Source organism: Argopecten irradians, chromosome 14 (genome assembly GCF_041381155.1).
Source record: "Argopecten irradians isolate NY chromosome 14, Ai_NY, whole genome shotgun sequence".
NCBI lineage: Eukaryota > Metazoa > Mollusca > Bivalvia > Pectinida > Pectinidae > Argopecten > Argopecten irradians.
The window spans coordinates 12200747-12213266 of record NC_091147.1 but is presented as its reverse complement, the minus strand read 5'-3'; the positions used below and the strand labels follow the sequence as shown (position 1 = coordinate 12213266).

The 12520-nt window shown below is 34.3% G+C and overlaps 1 protein-coding gene and 1 pseudogene across 1 annotated transcript; both read left to right on the top strand.

Annotated features, from left to right (window-relative positions):
- Positions 1–867: 867 nt before the first annotated feature.
- On the top strand, positions 868–4220 carry LOC138307043 (uncharacterized). Its single transcript, XM_069247667.1, has 2 exons — positions 868–1192; positions 4111–4220. The coding sequence occupies exons 1-2, from the start codon at positions 868–870 to the stop codon at positions 4218–4220; spliced, it is 435 nt and encodes a 144-aa protein (XP_069103768.1).
- Positions 4221–5667: 1447 nt separating this feature from the next.
- On the top strand, positions 5668–8329 carry LOC138307041 (uncharacterized; annotated as a pseudogene).
- The last annotated feature ends 4191 nt before the right edge of the window (positions 8330–12520 follow it).

The following is a 12520-nucleotide window of genomic DNA, read 5'->3' as shown; positions in this document are numbered from 1 at the left end:
AAAAATTGACCGGGGAATTTTTGAGTAATTATCCTTTCTATACCCCTACCCCCTAAAAATGACTTTTTTTCACAATTATATTATTAGACCGAAATCGAACGGTAATATTTTTATAAATTACAACTTATATATTCAACATTATAAAGTGTCATAGTCTGATAATATAAATTGTTATAACTATTAATTTTATGTCACGATGCTACCGATTTGGTGCTATGCAAAGCTAAGAAATGGTACAAATAAGCCATTATCTGGCCTGGATATAATATCTGAAAAATGATTATGGAAAATTAATTACCCTTTAGACAATCTATGATTTTATATTGTTTTAACGGATATATATTTTATCAAAATCTATCTTTCCATCGTCAAGATATCTTAGCTTCAAAAGTCGTTTGAGGCAGATATTTAAGCATAAATTTGAATTTGGCGCCAAAATTGTAGCCATGAAAAGCGTCTACGTGACAACGATCGAAGTTCGGTAAAATCGATGTCATCATACACAATATTGAATGTCATTGTATGTTTTTTAGGAGATATCTGCATATCTAATACATGTAGATATATATTTATTATCCGAAATAAACTAAAACCGATTTTTGGAACCTCAAGATTAGCTGTACTGCAAGTGTACGCCTAAGAAAAAAATCTCTTTTTTTTAATCCTCGATCTACGTGTCAACCAGAAGTTCTTCCGACTTGCACAATTTTAAGATAGGCTGTTGGCAGTTACTATGGATTGTTTTATATCATATTCTCATATTTTATGATTAGAGGTTATTATATTTTATTAATCTAGGTATTTTTCTTATTTTTTTCCTTTCACAGTCATGATTTCTGGGACAATGAATTTTTCGGCATTGCCGAAATGGAGGCCTCAGAAATGGACCCCCAGCAGCGTTACGTCCTTGAATGTGTACACATGGCCCTGGAAGACGGCGGGATCACCCGGAAAGAGCTGGATGGTTCACAAACAAGTGTTTACATTGGCGCCATGAACAGTGACGCCAAGACCTCCAAAGATGGCGACTATTCGTTAATGACGAACTACACCGTGACCGGAGACGCGGCCAGCATCATCACGGCTCGGGTGTCGTACAACTATAACTTACTGGGTCCATCACTAACTATCGACACAGCCTGTTCCTCATCACTCGTGGCTGTCAACCTCGCGACACAGTCTCTCAGAATCGGTAGGTCGTTTTCTGGCATAAATAGCGTGTATGGGAAAATAGATTATTTTGCATCGATCTATTTTGTTTTAAGGTTTCACCAAGACATTTGCTCGGAGGTCTGCACAGTAGGAGACAATAACTGTATGATTATTCTTATGTCTAAATTTAGTATTGGTCATACCAGCAAACCAATAGTACTTAATTATGCTATAAAGTCATTTTTCTTTATATAAGATGGAAAGAAAAACAACAACTGTACCATTTACCATTTTCTTAAACACATTATAAATATATCCATTTACAGGAGAGTCATCCATGGCGATATGTGACGGTGTCAACAGTATTTTTCCCCTTATTCGTATACAAAAATCGAAAGACCACTTCTTTGTATCCCTCAATTCTGTATGCTCTCTCATAAAGCAGCAAGCTCTGTTTACTCAAAATGAATAATCAAGAATAAACAACGCAACAAGGATTTTTGGCAGAAAACTGGCTCACCTTTTATGAAGGCGGCCGAAAATATTTATTTTGACTTAACCCAAATTATTTATCGAAAAGAATTTTGAGTGAAGGTGCGGCCTAAAGAGCGCCAAAAGGTTACTTTTACCTTAATACATATGGAACTGCCGCCACCCTTGCTGCGTATAAACAAACCTAACATATATATGTATATATATATCTAAACAAAACAATATGATAACTTCAATGCATATAACAGAAGCAAATAATGTTGGAAACACATTCAGTGTCCAAACAGACTTTACAACAAGTCTTTTATGGCATATATCTCTGCAAATACCAAATGTTACAGAGTAAAACACAGTACATCAAAAGAAAACTTAGAGTCATAGAAAAACCACCAGGGAACGGGCGTACCGCCACTGAGTTCCCAGTCGCAGATGTAGTCTCAACATATATACATCAAAGACAAATATCAAACTTATATCAACATGTTAACTACAATGAATTTTATACCACAATGACCTGGACGTACCGTCACTATAGCCTGTGTGGAACAAATAACATTGTAAAATTAACATGTATGTGAAATGGCAGGAGATCGAATATAGACCTTAAAAGCGTCACCTTTTAAGGTCTATATTCTGCTTACATGGCAGGAGATCGAATATAGACCTTAAAAGCGTCACCTTTCCATCGACCAAGACTTCGTATTTGAGAATCAGACAAGCCCAATATATTAGCAGCAAATGATGCCCCACCTATACGAAATGAGTGACCCTTGAATCGAGTCACATCAAGTCCGCATATGGACAAGCATTGTTTTGTCAACGAGTCAAAACTTCTGCGTGAGAAAGCGTCACCACGTTTAGTTTGAAAGAGACAGCCCGGTTTTGTACCGCGATGCCTTAGATATGTCATTAAGTATTGCACAGGGCAGTGACCATGTGCTACTGCCTTGATAGGTATAGTGTGAGGTTTACCGCCTAGGTTATGTTTTAAAATGCCGAAATGTAATGAGTATCTAATAAAAAAAGTAATAAAATATGAACGCGGGCCATAGGCAAAATAATAAAACTAACGCGGGCCAAAGGCAAAATAATTAGAATATAATAACGCGGGTACACAAATAAGCCTCTCAGAGTTTACACCGCTGCCGAAACAGATATGGCGTATATACTGGTACCAGTAAAGCCCCGATTGGCTGTGTACATAACACTTTTTTTTTTTTTTTTTTTTTTTAATATTTTTTAAGTGATGTTATGGATTTTAAGTATATATATATATATATATATATTTTTTTTTATAATATATTTTTATGTATATATGATTATGAAAAAAAAAATCTGCAATTACTCATTAATTCCATACTGATATGTATCACAGCAAAAGTATGCTAACTACAGGTGTTTTGGGCTGCAATATATATTTAGTTGTAGGCTTAGTGATAATAGATCTCATTCCGTGTAAAGGGAAGTAACCCCGAAATAAATCTCTGACCACAGGAAATTCTCAAAGGGAGGTAACTTCTACCGAAACAGGGAAATTTGTAAAAAATTTATTGGGCAAGAGCATAGATAATACCACCTTTAACTGAGCGATAATAAGGTTTTAAGCAATGAAAGTGCACACCATCTGATCCTAACAAGTCATGTTCATCCCAGATCTCCCTGGTATGACGCAAGAAGGTAACACCTTGGAAATTATTAAGTCTATGAAGCAATAGCTCATTGGTTTCGGCCACACGCGAATTGTATATTGAAATCGCAACATCACCTTTATGACGACGTGTTCGCTCTCGCCGAAACAACTGACAAACAACGACATGCCTGGTACCCCTGGACAAGAGTTCCTCGGTGAAATACATAATAGCGTCAACCACACGATCAGGCAAACCTCGTGGCCTACTTAGGTCATTTCCGCCGCATTGTAAACAAATGACGTCGTAAAAAGATGTCGAACCGGGAAGCTCAAAACGAGAAGCGATACGTTGCATATTAGCCCCTGGGATACCCACGAAATCCACAAGATCACGAGATAAACCAAAATTAGCCCTCGATGGGGAGTTATTGATATATGAAGCGAGACGCACAATGAAACTGTGGCCGATAACCAAAACTCGAGCAGGGTCTGACATAGTGACCCAAATTTGTGTGATAACTGAACCATAAAATAACACAAAAAACTTACCCAATTTGCAATTGACCAATCAGTGATAAGAATCTAGTTACTGGTAGTGGTATAACGTCTTCAACGCTGATATAAACGAATGAAATTCCAAAATTTCTTGTCTTACAAAATGGCGTCTTACAATTTTTTCTGTCAGCGAAGAATGACATATGCGCATGTGCGTTACGTATATGACGATCACATGATATAAACTGACCAATCAAAGAACAAAAACATAAAGCATAAAGCGGGAAATACGAATTGTGAAAAAAGACGTCTATTGCATAGACTTTTTATTTTATACCCAGATATGTTTGTGACCCTGACGAAAGCCCGGATGGCGTCCCCTACCGGCAAGTGCCAGGCGTTCTCCGCTAACGCTGACGGATATGTCCGGGGAGAGGTTGTGGAATCATGATACTAGAGACACTCAGCGATGTAAGTGGATGAAAACATATTACTTTTAATGTTGTATATATTATATAATATTTGCTACATCTTCTTTTATCCTGCAACTGCCCCATATACTGACGGATTACTACTGCTAGATAAACTTGTGTTTGATCCGTCACTACGATTACGTGAATTTGTTCCACATCTGACGGAACTTTTTCTAACCTGACCCAGAACTTTAACCTTCTGGTGTATGAAACGTCATTCAGTCCCGCTAAAAAGTGACATCACATTCACCGGAATGTCGTCATTTTTACGTTATCAAAAATATCGTATGGCGGTGTCGGCTTTTTCTTGGGTCATGGCAAACTTATGTATTGTAAAGTATTTTTTTGATGGGTAATTATTGTTTTTGAGTATTTTCATATTGTTTCAGTGATACCGTAAAATGAGATATTTTGGCGTCGGTAAAATTTTTGGCGTTTTGCATCAAAATAGGGTAGTTAAATTTTGGTGAGTTTAAATTTGGCTTTTCCTTGTAGCATGCAAATTTTTGGGGCATAACTTGATTTGATCAAAAGAAAAAAATCTGAAGATTTAGTTTTTCTATACACATATATCCCGAAATAATGGCAATTTGACGTGATAAGTTTTGAAACCATATCGATACTAAAAACATCCATTTAAAATATTTGTTTTAATAGAAGTGATTAATAGTCATACATCTAATCATATACATGATTGCACAAAAAAAAGACTCAAACCGGTAACGTTGATTCCGGTTGACCGCACATACCTTAAATATATGTTTTTTTACAACAGTGATTTACCCGAGAGTACGTGTTCACACATACCTAATAAATGATATGTAGATTTATTTTTCGTTACATACAATCCAAAAAATGCATAGCCACATTTTGGTGTGTCTTAACTTTTGGCGTTTGTCATAACAGATATAGGATAATCAGAATATACGGTTAGTTTATTAAAATACTAGTTTTATTTTGGTGCTCGTCATATCGGCTTTCTTAAGTCTCGCACCAAAATAAACCAGTAAAATAAGTAAGATAATAAACATTGTATTCTCTAGTTATTTTCCTTGATCAAAATATTGTGACATTCTGTATATATTTACCATGTATTTCTGTATATATCTACCATGTATTTCCACATCTTATGTATTTCAGTTGATTTGAAGATTTTTTTTTTTAAATGTTTAGCCCTTTTGATCCCTTTTGGCCCCACCCTCAGGTCCCTGGGAGTCAGCAGGGACCTATATGGATGTGATGTTAAAATACTATCTCAGTCTAATAACTCTAACCAAGTTTGACTCATTTCTGAAAATACGAGATTTCCGAGTTACCGGTTTCCGGACGGTTTTTGTGTTTAGTTATGACGTACGTCACGTGATTTTGCAAAAAAAGTCCTGGTACCCTACTTCCGGTCCTACTTGTTTACATTGGCAACTCCTGTCAAAATGCCGTTTGCGAACCGCTGGTGTGTTGCCGAAGGGTGTAATTCCGCAGATTGTAAAAGAGGGAAGTATGATTTTATGAGCGGCATTGAATTTTTTTCCAATTCTATCTCAACAGAAAGCGCCGAAAGCCCGAAAACGATGGTTGGAGCTGTTGCGAAGAGAGGACTATGACCCAAATAAACGGCACAGACTGTGTTCTCGTCATTTTGTTGACGGCAAGCCCACAGATAACCACCCTTATCCCGAACTATTTGCTTATAATAATTATAAACAGTCATGCAATCCAAGATCAACACGTTTACTCAGTAAGCTTGGTAGGTGTAGGGATGAAGAGAACTCGACAAAGCACACAGCGACAAATACATGTACAGATCATACCGAGGAGATGCCAATGGCCATGATGCTTGTTGACTTTCCAGATACTGATTAGGTAAACAGGGCCAATTAATTCTAATTACAATCAATATCAACCATGTGTTTACTTGCATGATAAGTTAATTTTAACATTCAAGGAAAATAAAAAGATGTATTTGTTTTCCTGAGTACCCGTTTATTTATGGTGAACAAATAAACATGTTCACATTTTTAGTCATTATGCAATTAATGCTGCCATCACTAAATAATCTTTTACTATAATGTATTGTACTATACACATTAAACACTAAGTATAGTATCCATATTTGAACTAAAATATGATAAATCCACAGCATCATTAACCAAAAGCAATATCCAACTTTACTGAAATCACCATTATGTCAACATTATTTCTCAGGTTGGTCACAAGATATTTATCCCTGTAATACATGAAAAAATAGTTGATACCTCACAGATTCCACAGAAAGATGGTAATAATAAAACTTGAAAGTCATCACTAATATATTGATTTTATCATAATGATAGGAGATTGCTTTTTAAGTTGGAATGTTACTGTTTATACAACAAATATGTTTAAAGTTAAAATTCTCAATAGAACACAACCTATATAAGATAAAATAATTTAGTAAATGCATACCAACAATATATACCCAAGTATTTAGAAAAATTATTTCCCTTTAAAAAACCTAGTACATGTATACACAAATGGATGTGGAGGTGACAAAAATGTGACTAAATATTAGATGATACATTGTCAGTTTAAATGTTTCACATTATGTTCTTTTCTTACAATATTTGTGTATATATTACATGTATGCATACACATGTTTGATAATAAAAAGATATTGCATGTTTTATTATCCTAAAATTGGAATCATATCACTTCAGGTGTAATGATAGACCATGTATATCAGAAGTCTAGAGATGATGTGCATGATGTTTGTGTCCAAAATACCATTTCTATGGAAGACATGGAAATAGCTGAGAAAAAACTAAAGTCCTTAGAGGATAGTGAGGAAGAAAACATGAGGCCATCTGTGGTTAACAATATAACTCAGTCTGATGAAAACTGTGAGAAAGTACACTGGGCTGCCATCATTACTAATGCTCAACACATTGTTTGGTAAAGATTGGGTGTATTTATAGCTGAATAATAATTTACATATACCAGGTATATGGAGTTTGACCTAATCTTTCAAATCAAAATTCATGGCAAATATATATTTAAAAGTGGATAAATAGCAGTTGATAATAAATACAAAATAGTTCAATATTTCTGCGAAATGCAGCAACAGTATATTAAGGATGAAGATATATTTGATAAAATATACATACAAGCATGTATAATAAACATACTTTTGTGATGAACATTATGATTTTGCATTAATTAAATTACCTGCAAATCAGTAACTGTTTCAATGCTGTATTTTGTAGGGAATCTGAAGAAAGCATCTCCAGTTTCTCAATTACTGGTCACAGAAGACCCCCCTTATCATGAAGACCTGGAGAAAAAAGACTGGCCCTCCAAGAAAAAATTACTATGTTTTTCATGAATTTCTTCTGACATTAGTCAGGCTGAGGTTGGCTTTGCTTACCTTTGTCATTGCTGATATGTTCAATGTGTCCAACAGTAGAGTTTCACAAATTTTTACTACATGGATAAATTTTATGTATGCATGCTATATTTTGTCCACTTTTAAAGTGGTCATCATCAAACAGAATCAAGAAATATATGCCCAGATCATTTAAGGAAACCTTCCCCAATACAACTACCATAATTGACTGCACAGAATTTTTCATAGAAAACCCAAAATCACCTACTGCACAGTCACAGACACAGAAATACGTATAAAGCTCTGCTAGGAATAAGTCCATCAGGTGCGTTTATCTATGTGTCAGATTTGTGGGACGGAGACACATCTGATAGATACATTACAATGCATAGTGCCTTCCTTGATCATTTAAGGCCTGGGGACGAGGTCATGGCTGACCGAGGCTTTTTTATTAGAGATCTTTTACTTGAAAGACATGCCACATTAAACATTCCTCCATTCACCAGAAAATGTAATTGGGGAAAAGGGAAACGCCTAAATGCAAGTGATGTTTCCAAAACTAAAAAAAATGCCCGTCTAAGAATACATGTAGAGAGGGCTATAGAGAGACTAAACAAATTCCATATGCTTTCTGATACTATGCCATTAAAAGTGAAACCTCTGGCCAACCAAATGTTGAAAGTGTGTGCATTATTTTGCAATTTACAGAAACCACTAGTGAAAAAGTAGGTACCAGTGTATATCAATATCTAAACAAGTACAGTGTATAATATGTACAACTGTACTTACCTAGTGGATATAAATATATACACAATTAATTGCTTTATGGACAATCAGCTAAGTTACATTTGTAAATCCATTCAGGATTCTATACAGCTGAACAGACTAGTATACCGTGTATTATACTGCCTTTGTGAACTTACTGTTAAAGTTATATGTGCCGTAACTAGGGAAAATTTTGACATGCTATTTTTTCATCGTTAATCAATTAAAAACCATAAGGTTTGATGAACGAAGCTGTAAGAAATCATTCAAATGGCTTCAGATGACTTACAAACGTTAGTTATAACACAAAAAAATTGTACTGTAAAATTGTTGTTTTTATGCCTTAAAAATAAATCTTCATAATTTTGATATTTCCTTCAGATCAAGTTATGCGCCAAAAAGTACAGAGCACAAGGAAACGCCATACTCACCAATTTTTTTTCAATGACTTATTTACTGATTTTTTTTTTCTGTGGAGGCGCGACAGATGTTCATTTTTGGAATGAGATGTAGATAATCCATGTGAAGAACGTGCGTTATTCACTCAATGAAGCTATCTAACCCTAGATATATACGATACTAGAGTTGTATGTCTTCATTCGATGACTTCATCACATGTCAACAATGCGGATATACATGGACTAACGATCTTTCGAACGAATATAGCTAGCCATGCGCATGATACTTTACAAATAAACTTGAGGACATCTTAAGGTCATCGAGTCGTTGATAACGGTAAGTAGTATATGCGAAATATATTTAGAGTAACGGTTAAATATTCTTTAACATTGTAGTTTACGTACGAACTGCAACAATAAGGTAAAGAGTAGCACAATGAATGCAATTATAACCAGTTGTGTACCAGGTAAGCGTATAAAAAATGACAAGAAAGCTAGTACTACTATTACATGACTAAAGGCGTTTTAAAGCAGCAAACTTTAATTTGTATCGGTAAATGACATGTAAGTGTTGTTTCAATACGTTTCGACAAAACGTTAATAACAATAATTTGTAACAACATCCATGTAATTCGTTGTTACTTCATTTATTTTGTATTTGACGACAACCAGAACATTATTGTTATTGTATACAAATCATTATTTGGATCTCGAAATGACGTTTCGTTTTGGGAGTTACACATATGAAATATTAACACCCCGAATTTAGATAATAACAATTAGCATAAATACCAAACCTTTTAAACAAAGTATTTAAAATGCAAAATGTCTTTAATTATTCGGTATTCGTCAAATTGTACAAAAAAGAACCTTTGTTATAGCGAACCACATGGGATAAGGATCAATAATTCGTTATAACGAAAAATCGCTATAGAGTTTCTGAAACTAAAAATAATTAAAACTCCTAATTGATTGCACCCCGAATCAACGTAGTTACTAAGCTCACTATCAACATGTAATTGTATACCTGTTTGATCGTATTTGATTTTTTGTTAGTCGATTCCATATTTGTTTCGCAAGGCTACATCCTGCACTTTGAGAACGAAATTCTGGAAGATTTTCTACTCGAGTAAATATTAACTTGACGGATCCACGAAATCATTTCGTAGCAAAAGATAACTTGTTATAAGCAAATGTGTTATATATTTCTTAAAGAAGTATAAATAAAGTGGAGGCAAAACGATTTCAATTTACTTCCAAATAAGGAGAAGTTCGTATCAAAAAGATTTGTCTTAATAACGTTTTGCGGCAAATATTGTATTTCATTATTGCAAAACAGTTTTGTTTAACTCAACAGCAGTCTCTAAATTTACCGTTCACTTGTGCTTGGACTTAAGTTAAACTCTTTAAACATTAAACATCAACGATTTATATGATATACCAATATATGAGTTAAATGTGATTGCAATTGACTTTCCTTTCCATTTATTACATCATATTGCGGTTTTATTTCGCGTGTGACAACGTGTGACTACGAATTTATCCGTTTGTACATAACGATCAATACATCTACAAGCCTATGTAAACACGTACTCTCGGGTAAATTACTCGATCACGGTATGTAAACATACAAAAAACACCCGTCACGTATTGCGATTCCCTTTTCTGTAAAAACAATCACTTCAATCGATAGGACGAAAGGGTTCTCTTTATATCGATACGGGTTCAAAATTAATACTTTCAGTTTTTACTGTTGCGAGATGTATGCGTACAGACAAAAGACTGCGTTATGAAATATAGGTAAATCTTCATAATTTTGATATTTCTTTCAGATCAAGTTATGCGCCAAAAAGTACAGAGCACAAGGAAACGTCATACTCACCAAATTTAATTTTCTATGATTTATTTACTGATTTATTTTAGTTTTTCTGTGGAGGCGCGACAGAAGTTCATTATTGGAATGAAATGTAGATAATCCATGTGAAGAACGTGTGTTTATTCACTCAATGAAGCTATCTAACCCTAGATATATACGATACTAGAGTTGTCTGTCTTCATTCGATGACTTCATCACATGTCAACAATGCGGATATACATGGACTAACGATCTTTCGAACGAATATAGCTAGCCATGCGCATGATACTTTACAAATAAACTTGAGGACATCTTAAGGTCATCGTGTTATGTATGACAGTAAATACATGTAGTTATTAGATAGGGGAGATAACTCCTATAGCTATACCATCAATACATCCTATAAAGTTCATATAATTAATTTAGGTTATAGAACTTTCTAGAATATTATCATGTATAAACAAATATGTTTGTAAACATGTTGATTATAAGTAGAGATCTAGAATGATCTATTTCCAGAAAGTTCTGTGTGTTTATTTGTTTACTGTTTTTAGTTAGATATTTCTAGAAGTAGAAGGTTCTCCAATATTCTTGAACTAGGGTTTAGCTATATATACTCGAGCTGTCCAAGGCTAATCAGAACTGTAATGAGACCTGTAATTAGACATATCAAGAATTGTATAGCGCCATATAAGATTCTATTGGGAGAGCTATTGTGACTTTATCTGTGGGTTATTACAACACTTTGTGTGGATTTATTCATATTGCCTGGAACTTTACAAATCATCTGTGGACATTCATTTTCCTCGTGGATTTGTGATTATTGTTGCTTTAAAACCTGGAAGGATAAAGGATTATACCAGGACATTCGCATACAGATAAGTAACACTTTAAAATCATCGTATTACCCTTGTACCACCACCAATTACTTTAGATATTGTAAATCATCTCTGTATGATATTGTATATATAATTAAATTGTGTTTTGAATTTAGCTGCTGGTTTCTCATTTCTGTTATTCGTTCATGTAACAGGAATTGGGGGCTCTTGTCCGAGATCGATATTTTATTTGTGAAATCTAACTTCGAAAAATTAATTAAGAAATTTTCAAAATTTGTGTACAAACTTGGAGTTTACATTTGAAACCAACAGCTAGATAGACATGACTTCTATACAGGTAGAACAGTTTGTTAAAGCGCCATCCCTGGAAGTTCTTTTGCAAGTTAGTAAGAAGGATTTACTGTTATTGGGTAAACATTTAGGCCTTACTATCAAAACTAATTTGAGGAAAGCTGAAATTAGGAATGTAATTATAAGATATTTTGTTGACAATGGCAAATTTGACTCTAGTGCATTAGATAATATAGAGGAAACAGTCACTTCAGAAATCAAAATTAGACAAATGGAACTTGAACATGAAATGAAAATGAAACAAATAGAGAAAGAAATGAGAGAAAGAGAAATAGAAAAAGAGTTAAGAGAAAAAGAGATTGAGAGAGATTTAGATGTTAGAGCTAGAGAAGCATAAAATTCAAGCTGAAACAGAACTTAAAATTAAAGAATTAGAGCTAGCTTCTCAAGACAGTTCAAGTAATCCAACTTTTAGGGGTTTACAAGGAAACAGAGGTTTTGATGTCAGTAGAAACATTAGGTTAGTTCCTCCTTTTCAAGAGAAAGAAGTTGACAAGTATTTTCTGCATTTTGAGAAAATAGCTGATAGTATGAAATGGCCTGAAGATAAGCTTACAATGCTTCTTCAAAGTGTCTTGATTGGTAAAGCTAGAGACATTTATTCTTCTTTGTCTGTTGATGACATTTCAAATTACCAAGTAGTTAAGAAAGCTATTTTGAAAGCTAATGAGTTAGTTCCTGAGGCTTACCGCCAGAAATTTCGAAACTCGAG